Genomic DNA, 18,552 nt, shown 5'->3' on the forward strand with positions numbered 1-18,552 from the left:
ATGCTTCATCTCCAGTTCCCCATCTCCTTAACTAGAGGGAATGGAGTTGGACGTAAGGTGTACTAAATAAGCTAAGAGATTCTACTTTGGAAATTATAAAGGGATTTTATGCTACTTTCTTTCCTTTTCCAAAGAACAGTTAGTAGAGGCGAGTAGGATGTGCTATCTGGATAGATTTGAAAAGAGAGGATACTTAGATCACTTCTAACACACATTTTCTAGAAGTTGCCATTTGTCAGTATTTTGTCCGGGCAGAAAGTGTTACTGACACAAATGACACTGGCCCTGAGGGAGTGGTTGTGTCTTCCTGTACCATTTTCCATGCTTCTATCTGGCCTGTCTGTGTAGTTTATAAAGACAGATCTATTTGTCTTGTCTTCTGCGGCATGTGTTTGGTTGGTTGGTTTGATTTTATTCCTGAAATGTGTTGTTGTCTACCAAGAAGGAACCTCTCGAGTGTTGCCTAGTAGGTACCGGCTCTACTCCTTGTCTAGGAGTGTATTACAGTACTGTCCTGGGTTAGCATTGTGAAGTCTGACGCATATTTCTTCATGTTGTTTATTGTGAGGCAACATCCCCTTAGTATTGAATTCCTGTTTCTGTTCACATTGTTCTTTTAGAAGTGATGTATTACACGCTGATTTAAGTACTGTAAGCAATTCAGTGCAGCATTGAAAATACTTTATTTCTACCTGTCATCAAAGGTCAACAATCTAAAATTTTCTATTCTGTTGTTTATATCACTAATTATTGTCCATGTATAGCTAAATGGCAAAAACACATCTATAATATTTATTTTAAGAAATCCTATTGAAAATTTCTACTCCGTAGGAATAAGACAACTTCATTAGAATACTTCCTGTTGGTGAATAAAAGTTGAAATAAAATTACTTTTTTCTAGAAATAAAAAGTTACTGAAATTGGGTTGTGAAAGCTGAAATGTTCATTATATTACATTATATTACAGCACAGGTTTGTAACAGTGTCTTTTCCACTGGACTTTAGGGAAACGAGTGCAAATTCGGAAAGCGCCTCAAGCCATCTCAGATGCAGTACCTGAGAGGAAAAGGTCAACCCCCATGAACCCTGCAAATACAATTCGAAAGACACATGGTGGCAGCAGTGTTTCTCAGAGGCCATACAGGGACAGGGTCATTCACTTACTGGCACTAAAAGCCTACAAGAAACCTGAGCTGCTTGCCAGACTGCAAAAAGATGGTGTCAATCAAAAAGACAAGAACTCCTTGGGAGCAATTCTGCAACAGGTGAGGACAACTGGGGAGAAGAATCTGTGAGGCCCTTCTGCTGAGGTTCATATAAGAGCATTTGGTGTGTTGTGGGTGTAGCTTAGTTGATACAGTACTTTCCTAGGGTGCTTGATGCCCTGGGTTTGATCCCCAGGACCTCGTGAACAGGACATGCCTATAATAGCACTCGGGAGGCACAAGAATCCTCACAGGGTCAGGATCACCCAGAGCTACAGAGTGAGATCTGGCCTGTGTAGGACCCTTTCATAAAAACAACAAATAACACCTCGGTGGTTCGTGCTGTCAATATTGTCACTATTATTGAGACAGGGAAATTTCATGTATGAAATATAACTCATGAATATTATTAAGTTAGGTCATCGGGCTGTTTTGCTTTCTTCTGAATATGGCTGTTGCTAAGTTCTCAGCTTTAAACTCAGCTTGTTGATGGTCGTGCCTCAGCCTCCTGAGTGCTGGTAGTGCTGCTGTGCCACCAGCCGTGCCAAAGCCATCTTTTTATAAGCATTTCACTAAAAACTGCTTAAAATGTGAGCATTTTTCTCATTGTCTAAAATCAGTTTGGCCCAAAATTAAGAAATGGGGAAGTTTCTGTTGTTTGCTCTAGTCTTAGGTCCCCTAAGCTGTTGTCTGAGTTTCACTGGTGTGTACAGGCAGTTGTTTGACATCCTCTGCTGACTTAGGACGTAATATTCTTGCCCAGTAAATTGTTCAGAAATTGTCATGACTTCCGTATTCTTTGAAGCCTCTATTATTTCATATTCCTTAGCCATTGTGTGTGCCAAAACCAATCGCTTATTTCTATGAAGGGATATGAGTATTTTGGGATTAGCTATGAGCAGTTACCTTATAAGCACACACTGAAGTGTCAAGTAGGCCTTTTGTTTTACATTAAAGAATATCAGGGACTAATTTATTATATTTTTTATACTTTAGGTGATATTCAGATCTATCATAAACAGTGTTCCATCTGTTATTTTTTTCCTTTAAGTGCCTTTAATATATTTTTTAATTTGTGTTTTTATTAATTAAAAATTAGATACAATTTGTATCCCAGCAATAGCCCCCTCACTCGTCCCTTCCCAAACCCACCCTCCTTGCCTCTTCTCTTTCCATGCCTGTCCCCCAGTCCACTGATGGGAGAGGTCCTCCTCCCCTTCCCTCTGACCCTAGCCTATCAGATCCCATCAGGACTGGCTGCATTGTCTTCTTCTGTGGCCTAGTACAGCTGCATTTCCCCCAGGGAGAGATGAGCAAAGAGCTAGCCACTGAGTTCATGTTAGAGACAGCCCCTTACTAGGGAACCTACTTGAACACTCAGCTGCCATGGGCTACATCTGAGCAGAAGTTCTAGGTTATCTCCATGTTGGTCCTTGGTTGGAGTATCAGTCTCAGAAAAGACCCCTGGACCCAGTTTTTTTGGTTCTGTTGGTCTCCTTGTGGAACTCCTGTCCCCTCTAGTTCTTTCATCTCCCCCTTCTTTCATAAGATTCCCTGCTGTCTGCCCAAAGTTGGGCTATGAGTCTCAGTAATCTGCCTCGATACCCTGCTGGGTAGAGTCTTTCAGAGGCCCTCTGTAGTAGGCTCCTGTCCTGTTACCTGTTTTCTCCCTCTTCTGATGTCCATCCCCTTTGCCTTTCTGAATAAGGATTGATCATCTTATCCAGAGTCCTTCTTCTTGCTTAGCTTCTTTAAGTATACAGATGTTAGTATGTTTATCCTATATTATATGTCTGATATCCACTTGTAAGTGAGTATATACCATGTGTGTCTTTCTGCTTCTGGTTTACCTCACTCAGGATGATCTTTTCTAGTTCCCACCATTTGCCTGCAAATTTCATGATTTCCTCGATTTTGATTGCTGAGTAGTATTCCATTGTATAAATGTAATACAATTTTTGTATCTATTCCTCAGTTGAAGGACATCTGGCTTATTTCCAGCTTCTGGCTATTACGAATAAAGCTCCTACGAACATGGTTGAGCAAATGTCCTTGTTGTGTACTTGAGCATCTTTTGGATATATGCCTAGGAGTGGTATAGCTGGATCTCGAGGTGGCACTGTATCTTATTTTCTGAGAAAGCGCCAGATTGATTCCCAAAGTGGTTGTACAAGTTTATATTCCCACCAGCAATGGAGGAGGGTTCTTCTTTCTCCACATCACCTCCAGCATGTGTTGTCACTTGAGTTTTTGATCTTAGCCATTCTGATGGGTGTAAGGTGAAATCTCAGGGTCATTTTAATTTATGTTTCCCTGATGACTAAAGATGTTGAGCATTTCTTTAAGTGTTTCTCTGCTTTTGATATTCCTCTATTGAGAATTCTGTTTAGCTCTGTTCCCCATTTTTTTTTAAATTGGATTACTTGATTTGTTGCTGTTTAACTTCTTGAATTCTTTATATATTCTGGATATTAGTCCTCTGTCAGATATAGGGTTGGTGAAGATCGTTTCTCAGTCTATAGGTTGTTGTTTTGTTCTGACGACAGTGTCCTTTGCTTTACAGAAGCTTTTCTGTTTCATTAGGTCCCATTTATTGATTGTTGATCTTAGAGCCTGAGCTGTTGGTGTTCTCTTCAGGAACTTGTCTCCTGTGCCAACAAGTTCAAGGCTCTTGCCCACTTTTTCTTCTAACTGATTTAGTGTGTCTGGTTTTATATTGAGGTATTTATCCACTTGGACTTTAGTTTTGTGCAGGGTGATAAACATGGATCTATTTGCATTATTCTACATGTTAGACCAGCACCATTTGTCGAGGATGCTATCTTTTTTCCATTGTATGCTTTTGGCTTCTTTGTCAAAAATCAAGTGTCCATAGGTGTGTGGCTTTATTTCTAGGTGTTCTATTTGATTCCATTGATTCACCATTCTCCTTCTATGCCAGTACCATGCAGTTTTTATTACTATTGCTCTGGCACTTTCTCTGTGTAGCTCTTGATGTCCTGAAACTCTCCTTGTAGAGCAGGCCTGCCTCTACCTCCCTCTGCTGGGATTAAAGTTGTGCACCTTCACGGCCTGGTGAAAATAATTTAAATTTATATTTAATCTATAATTCATATAGCCTTTATTAAAACTGAAGAGAAAGGATAATGAGGGAAAATGAATATGAGAGAGAGAGAGACAGTGTGTTAGATCAGTCTTCTGTTGGGGGAAGAGAGTCTGGTTGCATATCACATAAATTACCTTCTGAGATAGAAGATAAATATGGCAAAATGATGGAGAGTAGAAGCTACTGTTGTGTTCTAAGTATAGATATATATCTTAAAATGGAAATAATTCACCCTGAACAATTGGATATGAGAGCTAGTGATCAGGTTCTTTTGCAGAATCATTGAGTATAGTTTCATCCTAGCTGTACATTTAATATCCCAGGGATCCTTTTAAGAAGTGCATGTCAGTCAGGCATAGTAGTACACACCTTTAATCCCAGCATTGGGGAGGCAGAAGCTATGAGTTCAAGGCTAGCCTCATCTACAGAGAGAGTTCCGGGACACCCAGAGAAACCCTGTCGGGGGGACAGGAGGGAGTGAGCTAGATTCTACCTCACAAACTAGTGAAGTAGCTGAAAGATGTAGCACCAATATTGTATAAAGCCCTTGAGTAATTTACATGTTTAATATGAACTGAAACCACTAGTCTAGTGAAAACAGATACAGAGCCCAAGTTAGTGGCCTTTCTACCACTTCAGAAGCTCATACTATATGCCTGGCACAGTGCAGCCAGGCATTTCATGCATATATCATTTCATCTTCACAGGGTTGAAAACAGACATATCTTAATAACTTTGACTTAAGCCGGCTACCTATACCTTCCTTATCCTGAACATTCCTGACAGCTAATAGGACTTCTGCTTCATGAAAGCAACCAAAACTGACATGAAAAGGACTAGAATAACAGAATAAGCAGATTATCAAACTTTTGTTTATTTTATCACCCACAAGTTAGAAAACATGCTAGCTAAAATGGTGAGTTCTGTTTTGCCCATGCTAAAAGATATTTTTGCTGATTTGTTACATTGTAGTTTTCTTTGAGCACTCTGTGAATTTTGTTAATTAAAAATTTAAAATACATAACAGTATACTAGGAGATAATGGTTTAAAACTTTTTGCCACAAATATATATAGCTTTCTTTTCCTTAGAACGACTTTTCTTGGAAAAATCTTTTTTTAAAAAAATCAAAACAGCAACTGATAAACCTGAATAATATTCTTAGTCTTAACCTCTGGATGTTTGAGTCAAGCTCACAGTCATCACTCATTCATTCCATTCATTTTGTACAGCCGGTTCTCTGTATCAACACGTATGAATTCAACTAACTGAAGATCACAGTTTTTTTTTTTAATTGCATCTATACTAAACATACATAGACATTATTCCTTATCATTCCCCAAACAATAACATAACAACCTTGTATATAATGTTTATATTTTATTGGCTATTACAAGTAACCTTGACATTATTTATAGCATATGGAAAGATGCTATAAACCTAGATAATTTTATATGGTGGACTATCGGGTCATACAGTTAACCCCCTCAAAACATAAGGGAGGACTGTGCCTGGACTGTACCAGATAGCATCAGAAGGTGCTAACGTCCTATGGTTACTTCACAACCAGATAATCCCTGGCTTTCTGAAGTGTATCTACAATATAAACTCAGGAAGGATGGGGAGTTGAGAGGGGCTGGGCAAGAGATCTATTCATAAAGGGGTGTTTAGGGAACCTCTTTCTTGGATGGTTACCTCTTTCTTAGCTGAAATGAAAATCAAAAGACAAGAAAAGCTATCATTTCTAGAAGTCTGGTAGAAGGGATAGAGACTAAATCCCAGTAGGAATTGCAAAAGAGAGATAAGGAGATTCTTTTTTTTTTTTTTTTTTTTTTTAGTTAGATGGGAAGTAACATTGAAGTTTAAGCAAGAATATGCTGTAATCAGATCTATACTTTCGATAAGACCACTTATTTTTGTTGCAAGAATAGCCTGTGTGAGGGCTGGGGGGTTGAGGACAGAAGAGAAAGACTACTTCAATGAATCTACTGGAGAAATCAAAGGCTGATGTGTTGTCAGTATGGAGGAGTTGGTTTCATAAATTAGAAATACATTTTGAGAAAAGACTTGCTAACAGAGATGAAGAAGGAAAGAATGGGGCCTGTGTTTATGAGTAGGTTTTGTGCAGAACAGTTCAGTGGATATTGAGCGGTAGCCTGATTAGAGAATTGCAGAAAAGGGACAGGTATATGGGCTGTGGTGGGCAAGAGTTCTGCAAAGATTCTCTTTGAAAATGTCAACTTAGATATATCCAATAGATGTCAGTAGGCAATTGTACATTCAGAGAACATTTAGGGCTGGAGCCATTTAGAGATTAGCCTGTAGATTAGGCATTCATTGTAAATGTTACAGTTGGGTGAACTCATTTTAGGAAGGAGAAGAATGAAGAAAATAGGGTAAAAGGCAGTTATTGAGCACATCCCATATAAAGGCATAAGCATAGGAGACTTAAAAAAAGAAAGACCCTGAGGGAAGGGAAGTGACAGGAGAAGACTGTCCACACACAAATCTCAGGAGGGAACTGTGTTTGGAATGTGGACTTAGTTTGTATATTGTCAGAGAGAATAGAAAAAAGAAACCATTGTTCTGTATACTCCACTTCAAAGAAAGTTCAGTTGCATCTTATATTCATTCATTTGCAAAATTGAAAGGCTGCTTTATGGCAACATTAATACTGTTAGTGCTTACATGTGGCATGCACTATTAAATCTGATAGCACTAATAAAAAGACACAGTAAGAAGTCAGATTACTGAAAAGACCATTCCTAGATTTATAGACAGGCATACCTTTTTCTTAGTCCTAAATATTTTTAGTGTGTAGGAGGGAGACTTGTTGGGAGAAATGAGGAAGGAGAATACAGGAGTAAAATGACTGAAATTCATTATGTAAAATATGAAACTGTCAATAAAAAATTTTAAGCACTTTTGGTTTGACAGGATCCCATAGATTTGTGTATTAAGTAGATTATTGTCCTGGACATTCTAGGACTTGTAGTTAAGAGGTAGGAAAAGATTACACTTGGGAAAAGCCCTCTAACAGATAATCTGAGGATCCTTTAGTTTACGATTTAGTTTCTTGGTTTGAGAGGATTTTAAGGACCTTGAATAAATAGTTCTTCAGGAAAGCTGGCAGATAGGAGGAATAAACTTGGTTATCAAAAAAAGAAATAAAAGACAAGATTATCAAAGTTGATAGTAATTATACAGATGCTTTCTGCTTACTGGGGGTTTGTAACTTGCCATTAGAGCCCTATTTGTTTTCTGCTTAAATAGAAGTGACTGAGAATTTTCATTGTGACTCAGCAGCACTGGAAATGGGTTAATGGGTAAAAGGGCTTGCTCTGTAGATCCTCAGAACCCATGCAAAGGTAGAAGGAGAGAATTGGCTCCACAGATTTGTCTTCTGACCTTCATATGGGTATGGTGTCGTGTATTAGCTTACAAAATATATACATACAAAAATCAAACATTAAGGTAAGCATATAAGAAAGAACATGAGGATTTTTGTCTTTCTGAGACTAGATCCCTTCACTTAATATATTTTCCATTTCCATCTATTTTCCTGCAAGTTTCACTTTTCTTAACAGCTGAATAAAATTCTACTCTGCATTTTGTGAATGTGCACCACATCTTCATTATCCATTCTTTAACAGAAGATGGATAGTTAATCTGTCTTGATTTGCTTGCTGGAATGAGTAGGGTAGCAATCAAGACACAAGTGTCCCTGTGATAGGATGTAGGGTCCTTTGGGTATATTCCCAGGAGGATCATAAAAAGGATTTATATGGCCTGTTTTATATAGCCAACAAAAATAGTTTATGCTCTGTTTTCACTTTGTTCCAGGTGGCCAATCTAAATCCTAAGGACCTCTCCTATACTTTAAAGGATTATGTATTTAAGGAGCTCCAGCGAGACTGGCCTGGGTACAGTGAGACAGACAGACGGTCACTGGAGTCGGTGCTCTCTAGGTAACTTACCCTTTTCCTCCTTTTGTTTTTTAAAAAATGGTGCAAATAAGTAATATTCTGGTCAGTGTTATTTTACTGTTAGGCGGGAAAGAGAAGCAAGGGTAACTTTCTGCTATGTGTACTTCAGAGCCCTCTTTATTACCTGGAAAAATGTGTTTCCTTTACAGAAAACTAAATCCATCTCAGAATGCTGGCAGTAGCCGGTCAGAGTCTCCCATGTGTTCCAGCAAAGATGCTGCCTCATCTCCTCAGGTATGTCAGAAATAGGAAATCCCAGGCCTGCTGTGCAGCTCAGTGCACTCAGCAGTCTGATTTTTGAGGGAGGGAAGCAGCACAAATCACCTACCCAAAGCCCACGACTCATTCATGGCCAACCTTTCAATTTGACCTCAGCCTAGACTTCTTTATGCTACGCCAAACTGCCTGTGAAAATACTTAATGCTTACTTCCTTGCCATTATAAAAATTTAAGTTTATTGTAAAATTTTCTACTTTTCGGTTTGGTCACTAACTAGAAAATATATCCAGTACCTTGTAATCTTTGGGTTATATAAAAAAAAAAATTGAAGATACTTGATTTTATCTGAAATATGTATAGAACATTCTCATGGAAAATGTTTGGGGCAAATTAAAAAGTAGTGCCTTTTCTTGAAGTTAGTTTATAGCATTGTAAACATATATGTACTGAAAAACTAAAATGACATTGCAGCAATGATAGCTGCTGAATCTAAAGGATGGGTTAGTTCACAGTGCGATGCTTAAATTGATAAGTGATAGTCTCAAATGGAGCATTTTAGCCAATTAAGAGTGTAGGCACATTGCCCTTCACCAGCCTTACTAGTGCTCACAGGGCCAGAAAGTGCAAACTGTTTTATCTTCTCCCTTGCTATACATAGGCCAACTGCAGCCGTCATGGAGAAGAGCTACTTCCAGTAGTTAAGGGGTAGGAAAAGATTATGCTTGGGGAAAAGCCCTCTACCAGATATCAGAGGACCCTTTGGTTTGTGGTTTAGTTTATTGGTTTGAGAAGATTTGCCTTGCGTGGGCTAATGCATAGAAATGAGAACAGTCTCTAGGAGTTAGGGTAGCCTGCAAGATCTAAAAGGACTATTTGGCACTGTTCCTTATTCTGCTTTTGATAGAGAAACTAAAATTGGATTTACATTTGTTTTCAAGTTCTTAGATGGTTCTCTCTCTCTCTCTCTCTCTCTCTCTCTCTCTTTCTATTTCTCTCTCTTCGTGTGTGTGTGTGTGTGTGTGTCTATGTGTTTTGGTGGTGTGTTGGTTGTGAATTCATTTTGACTAAGCTTAGAGTATAGTTTGATAAGTAAGCTGCTCAGCTGTCAAATTTTGTCCTCTTTTCCTCTCCAAATCCCAGAAACGACCTTTGGATTCAGATTTCATTGATCCTTTAATGAACAAAAAAGCTCGAATATCTCACCTGACAAACCGAGTTCCACCGACATTAAATGGCCATTTGGATCCCACCAGTGAAAAATCTTCTGCAGGCCTCCTACCACCCCCTGCAACTGCTGCCATCCCCACGCCCTCACCGCTGCCTTCAACCCACCTGCCTGTCTCAAATCCTCCTCAGACTGTAAATTCCAACTCCAATTCCCCTAGCACTCCAGAAGGCCGGGGGACTCAAGACCTACCTGTTGACAGTTTTAGTCAAAATGGTAGCATCTTTGAGGACCAGCAAGACAAATATACCTCTAGGACTTGTCTGGAAACCTTACCCCCTGGCTCAGCTCTGCTAAAGTGTCCAAAGCCTATGGAAGAAAACCATCCAGTATCTCACAAAAAGTCCAAAAAGAAGTCTAAAAAACACAAGGAAAAGGACCAAACAAAGAAGCATGACATTGAGACCATGGAGGAAAAGGAGGAAGACCATCAGAGAGAAGAAACTGCCAAGCTGAGTGATTCCAGTCCAAATCACAATGAAGGTATTTTACATTTGTTTAAAAGGAAAAAAACAAAAACAAAAAAAAAACTGCTTTCTGTGTCATTTTTAAGCAAATGACCTATTTAACTAATCTTAATATTGTGCTTTTATAGCGTATTTTTTTCTTTCACGTTGTAGCTATCATTTCAGTCTCTCCTTAGCCAAGTATTAAACATGATTTCTGTATGTATATTTATATTTGCATTTTACAATGACCTTGCCATTCTTCAAAGACTCCCCGTTGGTGCTTTTTTCCTTCTCTGTCATATTGTGCAACCTCAGTGTAGCAGGTACAATGTCATTCTTGAATTGATTTAAATGGATACACAATAGGCAATAGAAATATCCATTTCCTCCTTTCTGAGAAGCCAGAGGCACCCCTGCTGCAATCAATAGTAGCACAGAAAGACTGTCAAATTCTTCTTAAAACAGGCACTCTCACACCATCATCATTTGCAATAAAAGTAATTTGCTTTACAAGGTCTCTGGCTATTATTAGCTTAAGAGAGATGAGGGTTATTTTTGTCAGTAAACTAACATCACTTGTTATTTCATACCTTGCTCATAACACTGAACACCTGAAATCATCTCGAGGTTTCCCTGACCGTCTCTGCCATATGGAAGAAGCTATTATTTTCTCCTAGTGAACTTTGCAAAAGAGGAGTTATAGTAAGATACAGTTGACCTGGATTGGGTATTTTGAATGACAAAGCCTATCTTCTGAAGTATGTAGATCAGCATAATACTAGATCATGGCCAAAATACAAGTTGTTTTTCCTAACCTACACTACTCTTTGGATTTGAATTTGTCACCACAGAATACCCATAAAGTAAAAGTTCATGTTTAGCGTTAATAAGCCAGATTCCTGGGTACCCTGTCCTTTCCGCACTTCTGCCCTCATAGGGTGACTGAGTCATTCTAGAGTTAAGAAGAGTGGATCTAGTGTCCTGAGACCTACCACAGAAACTTGTGTGTTCTCGGGGTTAGAGACCTGCATAAACAGGCCTTGTGTCTTTAACTCCTTCTTTGGTAACATGTACGAAAACTTTTTAGAACCAAGTATAATCCTCGCAAGTGGAGGACAGATCCGGATGTGCACCCTTGTTAGAGCTGGTCTGGCATCTACGGCAAGGAGCAACAGGGCTCTGTACTTGATGCTTTTCCTTGAAGACTTTCTTGTGGCCATGCCCAAGTCAAACTTACATAGATGAACAATAAGCCCATTGAGTGTATGTAATTTATTTAGTGTATTTTACCTCTTAAAAAGCTGAGAAATTGTTATATATTCACATTTATTTTATAGTTAACATATGTTTTTGCTAGCAAATTAAGTTTGAGTTATTAAGTGTGCGTTGAATTTTAAAAAATTAATAAAATGTCTAAACATAGCCCCTGATAGCTTTGTATTGAACAGTGTAATACTGAGAATTTACCCATTTTTTTTTAACAGCATAGCATGAGTGACTACAACAGTTTTTATTGTTTTCCCTTAAAACATCTGTCTAGTGCTATGAGAACCACAGGTCAGAGGAGTACCTGGCTACAAAAAGGGTGATAGGAAAAAGAAAAAGCCACACAGCCTGCTACCTGACTTTATAGTGTTTCTTCTGCCTTGTTTGAGTCCCATGAAAAGTAGATATTGATGTAAAATTTGTATCTCCCATTGTCTGGCTGCATCTGCCACCACAGCCTTTGAATTGCTAGGCAGATGCCCCAACTGTTGATGAAAGAATGGAAGACTGACCTTGGGTTAAGATGGAATTCCTTTGTTGTGCAGACGCTGCAATAGCCTGGGTGCTTTAAATGGCTGCCATCAGCTCCACTGGCACTGGCCAGAGGCCTCCATTGTTTGTGTTCCATTGTATTTCTTGCTTGCAGTTGCTCATTGAGGTGGAAGAAAAGAATTTGAGGAGAAGTGTTCCAGATGTTTCTAATGTATTTTAAAGTTAGAGGCATTTGATAACCACACTGGTTGATGAACGCTCTGATTTTTTTCCCCCTTCAGGAGTTAAAGAAGGTTGCACTGCCTCCATGGAGCCTTCTTCAACAATTGAACTCCCAGATTATTTGATGTAAGTTTTCTGCCTGCCCATGGAGAGAGTTGTTTAATTTTAGCAAGTTTGCAAATCTTTTCCCATAATTTGCAAATCAAAAAAGTAAGAAATTCCAGAAATAGAGTCCTGGAGCCACCCCTGCAATTGAAAGGCTGCCGTTAAGCCTGCTGTCCCAAATCCACCCTCTGCAGGAGCAGGTTGTGCCTCCCTGCTCAGGGCAGAGCTCCTTCATTGTCTTTTAAGTACAGGGAAACTTGTCCTTTGTTCCAGGGCCAGGCTGAGCATCTGAGACTTCAAAGCTGACAGTCCATCAATGCACAGCCCCTAGAGGGGCCAGAGTGCTAACAGAGCGCTTGAACCTCTGCATCGAACAATACAAAGCGGGCCTAGGTTCATTTTTATGTAAATAAAGGTCTTTTTTTTTTTTTCAAATTAATTTTAAGGGGAAAGAATGGTAAAGTTAGATCATTTCTCTTTAGCACCAGGTATAAGTTTTTCTTGTGACAAGTTGCTAAGTGCTGATCTGGGAATGTTTTAGTACCTGCTTATCACAGAAATTATAACTTGGACTTATAATTTTAGTTTTTTTCATGCAGTAAAAGGCTTCTGTAAGAAGCAAATAATTAAGTTGCAAGTGCCTGGAAAAGTGAAGCATGGAAAAGCAAAAGGCTGTGATAGCAGATAGCTTTCAAAATGAAACAAACATGAAAATATAACCCGATCTGCCTGAATATTTTTTTCTATTAGTGCTATCTCATAATAGGGAAGGTTAGGCAATACTTTTAACCTTTGTTTTTAGGAGAGGAGAGGGCATTTTAGATTTACAAAGCTGTTCCTTCTGCTTCACACCAGTGTGAAAGCTACAGCTGCTGGAAGATGAGAAAGCATTATGCTAGTTACCACCTCTAGAATAGCTGAAGCCTGAGGACCCTTACTAAGTGCTCTGCCAAAAGGTAGTGTAAGCGACCTCCACCTGGCCATAGGTGAGCAGCCAGCCTTCCATGACAGCCCCACAGACTACATAGTTGAGGAGTCCCACCCCTTCATCCTCCCGCCTCTCCTTAGACTAGTGAAAGTAGGATACCACTGCAGTCAGGATACCACTAGCATTCTCCGGCAATAGGTTTCACATCTTTTTTATAAATAGTCATATGTATAAAATAGTTTATCCTAAAATGTCTGCCACATTTTGCATTTGCCTAAAATGCAAAGCTATTGCCATATTTGCCAAACTAACCGGCTAACTCCACTTCAGAAGTATTTTAGGTTAGTTCTAATGTACTAGTGGACGCTTTGAGCAGGAAACTATCCCTAACAAGTGTTGGCCCTCTGCCTCAGCGGAGCTCACATATTTGATCTAAGGCTTTTGTTGCATATTTAATTTACTTACATAAAAGCAATGTATCTTACTCAAACTAAAAGCAAAGTTTTATGCCAACCAACAGAGCTATTTTCTAAAACTAACAGAAACATTTCCAAAACACAAAACTTAAGTTACCTCATTAAAAAAAAAAAAAAAGGCTCGATAAAACCACCATGATCAGTCTTTGAATAATTCACATTTAACCACAATAATTTTTAAATACTAAGAATGCTTTTGTTACTTATGGTTTTGAGTTATCTCATATTTGTGTCTTGTTATTCTGTTACCTCATTAAAACCAACTGCAAAACCATAAGAATTTGATTAAAATACTGAGTTTTGTTAAAATGCCAGTAACAAACAGCAACACAATTGTTGGCCTAGTTGGTTTTTTTCCTTAACAAAGTTATTAAATAAAATACCAAAGGTCAGATTTTTAGAAAGTGAAATAAGCATATTACACAATGGATTAAACCTGAGTTTCAAGGTTGGCATAGTCTTTACTTAAACATGATGATTCCCAGGGGCCTCGTCCACTCTAGGGGCTCCTCTGGTGTGCAGACACAGTGTGTCTGTGGGGGTCTGCCCCCTGTGTGGCTGGTGCAGTCCTCTGCACCTGAGAGTAGCACATGGGCATCATCTCCGTTACATTGAGAAAGCCCAACCTCCACACTGTCCAACTCAGCAGAAATAAAAGTATTAATGAGGACGCTCAGTTTGCACACTGCATCACTTCTCACTTGCCCAGCAAGGCGTCTGTGATACAGCAACTGAAATAAAACTGGTAAGATTATGTAAAACCATCTGGAGAGGCCCGAGTTCCAATATGCTGCTACCCTAAGGACCAAGTGTGCACCTCAGGATGCTTTCTACAGCTCGCACCAGCTGCCTAATGTCAGCTTTAACCCAAAATAATCAAGGAAATTGGGCCTTCTGTGGCAGGAAAACAAAAGGCAAAAAAAGAGGGCTGACTATGAACTAATGATGCTGCTTGTTTTACTATTAAAATGACCTTCTAACTGCTTCACTGCTGAATCATCTGGCATATTGGTTATTAGGTTATTATTAGGTCCACTTATTAGGTTCTCAGGACTAGTCACAGATTTGTGGCATTTCTGTGAAGACAGTAAATTAGACCAAACATTACAATACTGTTAGAAAGTGCTAGGGCAGTCTGCTGCGTGTGATAGTGTACAGCTGTAACTCAAAAAGTAGATGTAGGAAGATGAGGATTTCAAGGCCAGCTTCAGCTACGGATTTCAAGGCCAGCTTCAGCTACGTGGTAAAATAGAAGGCAGCCAGGGCAATGTGAGGCTGTGTCTCAAAAAACCAAAAAGGGTTCTAGAGAGATGGCTCTGGTTAAGAGCATTGGCTGCTCCTCAGGCAGACTAAGATTCAGTTCCCAGACTACAGTTGAAGTGGATCTGATGCCCTCTCCTAAAGTCCATGGGCATCAGGCACATGTGTAGTCCATACACGTACATGTAGGCACTCACATATACACATAAAAAAAGAAATCTTTTTTACCCAAAAGTGGGGGGTATAAATCTAGAGAAACTTGTTTTGGTGGAGGACCTTACTCTGTCCGTTTGGGTTTTTTTAATTTATCTAGTTAGAAATATCAGGAAAGGAACAGAGAGTAAACTGGAAGCTCCTTGTTGAAGATTTCTGCTTATCACGGGTCTAAAAGACACCTCCCACAGAGCAGCGGGTCCTGGGGCAGCTTTGACTCAGTGCTCCATGGCTGTGTGGCACTCTCCTGAGGTCACGTTACCCAGTCAGTACTTCTGCCTTCATATGACTTGTAACGGGTAGCTTGTTCTCTTCCACTGTGTGATTGTTAATTTGGGGGATAGGGAAAGGCACTGGAAGCAAGTCTGTACAAACACTTTTCTTTTTGTGTGGTTCCTTTTGAATTCTATTGCCACTGAGATCTTTTCCGCACTCCTTCTCCATGGACATTAAGGCCTTCTATCTGATCATTTCACCTGGAAGAATGTGAAAGAATGACCTGGCAGCAGACCAGAGTAACATTCAGTTAATGGAGAGATGTGTAAGAAGGCAGTGTCTAAGTATTTGGCCTCAATCCCAGACTCATGCCACCAGGCCTATTCTTTCTCCCCATTTATCCAGTTTCTCTGTGTTTCCTTATTAGAAAATATATTGCTATTGTGTCTTATGAGCAACGCCAGAATTACAAGGATGATTTCAATGCTGAGTATGATGAGTACAGAGCTTTGCATGCCAGGATGGAGACTGTAGCGAGAAGATTTATTAAACTGGATGCACAACGAAAACGCCTTTCTCCAGGTTCAAAAGAGTACCAGGTAAATGGACATGCTCTTAGATGGACTAATTTTCATTTCTCACCTTCCACACTAGCCTTAGAGCAAGCTGTTTAGCAGACTAGCCCCTCTGCTACTTTAGGAAACAGACATACTTGAAATTGTTCTTAGGTAGACACAGTGGGGGAAACCTGTTCCACTATAATATATAATGTATTATGAGACATACAAAACAAAACTAAGTGATTGTCATTGTAGGACACACCATTGCATTATAGTCTAATAGCTTAAACCGTAGTTGTGTTTCCCAGTTTCATTAAATTTAGAAGAAATCGTAAAAGTTATTAAATAATTAAAATAGAATACTATGTCTTGCTTTTAAGGATAGTATAAAACTATTCATATTATTTTGTACTTTTTTTTTCCACTAATACAATGCTTCATAGAGAACTTTTACATCAACCCAGAAAGCATTTATGTTGTCTTTACTGTCCTTGTGGTATCTCTTGTGTAGCCTGAGGGGCATTCTCTTAGTGTGCATTGTCTTGTTGAGCAGAGCCAGTCGCCCTCTTACTGCATCGCAAGCTGAAGGCAGTAGACCTGCAGAATATGTAGAATTGCTGAGTCAAGTTTGCATTTGCTTCTTTGATAGCTGCTGCCAAACTGCCCTTCATAAAAATGTCCCAAGTTACATCTCCTCATGAGTATTTTCTACACCTTCCAGATGCTCGTTAGATGTAGTACTCCCCCACACACACACCAAAAAAATCCCTTCTCCTCTTCTTATTTGTAATTTTGAATTTTGCAGAATGTTCATGAAGAGGTCTTACAAGAATATCAGAAGATCAAGCAGGTGGGTATCAGCAGTGTACCTTTGTGGCCTGCAGTGAGAAAGAAGCAGGTAGATGCTATGACCTAATTCCTCTTTTCTTTGTCTCCAGTCCAGTCCCAATTACCATGAAGAAAAATACAGATGCGAGTATCTTCATAACAAGCTGGCTCACATCAAAAGACTAATAGGTGAATTTGACCAACAGCAAGCAGAGTCCTGGCATTAGAACTCTGCTTGGACCAGAAGATGTGAATAAACTTAAGCTTATTTATTTAAAATCCAGATGAGTTCCTCTAGATTCTAAAAGATGAAACTTTGCTTGTTGGAAGTTTCAGTGTTAGTAAACTTGAGTTACTTTTTTTCTCTCCATTTTACTTTGCTTCCCTGAATTTTGAAGCTGCTTTTTTTCTGGTCCCCCACCCCACCCCACCCCACCCCACTTCAAATTTGTTTGCTAATAGAAGCAATTTTTTAGAGATTGGGGATCCAGTGTCTATACTTCAAATCAATTTTTCCTTGAAAACTTGTGTTTGTCATTAGAGGTGATTTTTTTTTTTTTTTAAGATATCGGGGATGCAATGTCCACACATAAGAGTGTGTATGTTCAAAACAAAACAGCAATGTGCAAGGTGAAATGCTTTTGGATAAACATAAGCCTATTTTCTGACCTTTCTTAATACAAACTCTTTGCCTTAAATGGTAGACTATATAGATATTTGCACAAAGTACAAAAAAAAAGTCAAAACATTGTTTTGGAGGGTTGAAAAATATAAAGTTGTGTGAGTTATGTGTGTAGTTTTCTATGCACATACATGCATACGGGCTAACTGGCTCTAGAGTGTTAAAATCTGCCCTACAAGTTAAACCCTCATTGCAATGGCTGCCTTAAGGTGTTTGCTAGTTGTGTACATCATGTGGTTAATTGTAGCTACACTGCTTTCCAGTGCTAACAGCCATGGGAAGCACACTGTGGCCTACCAGCGTCAGAACGTGTGTGCTCAGCTTGTGTGTCTGCAGAGCTGCTGTGGATGTGAGCTGCATGAAGGTAAAAAGCTGCTACTCTCAGTAGGCCAGACGCTCAGGTTAAACAACTGATGAGTGTGTTACAGTAGGTTGTTGGTGTTGTTTGTTTGTTGTTATTTGTTTGTTTCTGTCAAATTGCTACTTCTATTGTGGAAGAAAAAAGCATTTCCATTTCAACAGTTTGTCAGCTTTATTAATGTTGGGCAAAAAAAAAAATGATATGTTATAAAAATGAAACAGATCTTATAGTTTTGGGGCAAATGATAAAAATTAAATGTGTAGGTAACATATTTATATACTGCTATAAAGTATTTTTGAAGAGAGATATGCAAAGAAGCTATTACCTACATCAGATGTATATTTAAAGATTTTTTTCATCCTGAGTACCAGGAATATAAAAAAAGAGTAGATATATTTAACCATAACATACTGTGATTCATCAAACAGCACAAACTTTCATTTCATGGAGTTTCTCTGTTAATGCTGATTTAAACTATCACTTGTCTTATCATGTGGGAACATAAGTTATGTGGTCAAAATATAAGGATTTTGAACTAATGTTGATTCAGGTTGTGTTGTCTTATATCGTCTTTTCAAAGTGCTGCCGGTTGAAAAGGGAAGCATTATGTTTACAAATCTGTTTTGAAATGTTTGCCAAAATTTTGGTAGTATCTTTAATAAAGATGTTTGTCTCCAGCATCCAAAAAAAGTGAATAAATTTGTTGTGTATCACTGTAAACTAGAAAACGTTAGTATTGAGGTCATGTGACAAA

At 38.9% G+C, this 18,552-nt stretch overlaps 1 protein-coding gene across 2 annotated transcripts in view; it reads left to right on the plus strand.

The window, feature by feature from the left end:
• Ell2 (elongation factor for RNA polymerase II 2) overlaps positions 1-18,337 on the plus strand; it is a 69,081-nt gene extending 50,744 nt beyond the window's left edge. For both annotated transcript variants that reach the window (XM_055604055.1, XM_055604054.1), the window contains exons 5-12: positions 1,006-1,265; positions 8,154-8,278; positions 8,446-8,530; positions 9,656-10,223; positions 12,229-12,295; positions 15,795-15,966; positions 16,733-16,777; positions 16,866-18,337. In XM_055604055.1, the coding sequence (XP_055460030.1) occupies positions 1,006-1,265; positions 8,154-8,278; positions 8,446-8,530; positions 9,656-10,223; positions 12,229-12,295; positions 15,795-15,966; positions 16,733-16,777; positions 16,866-16,982 (1,439 nt within the window). In that variant the 3' untranslated portion in view covers positions 16,983-18,337. The remainder of the gene's footprint in view (positions 1-1,005; positions 1,266-8,153; positions 8,279-8,445; positions 8,531-9,655; positions 10,224-12,228; positions 12,296-15,794; positions 15,967-16,732; positions 16,778-16,865) is intronic.
• The last annotated feature ends 215 nt before the right edge of the window (positions 18,338-18,552 follow it).

The sequence above is a fragment of the Psammomys obesus genome, unplaced genomic scaffold (genome assembly GCF_907164565.1).
Source record: "Psammomys obesus unplaced genomic scaffold, mPsaObe1.curated_primary_1811, whole genome shotgun sequence".
Lineage (NCBI taxonomy): Eukaryota > Metazoa > Chordata > Mammalia > Rodentia > Muridae > Psammomys > Psammomys obesus.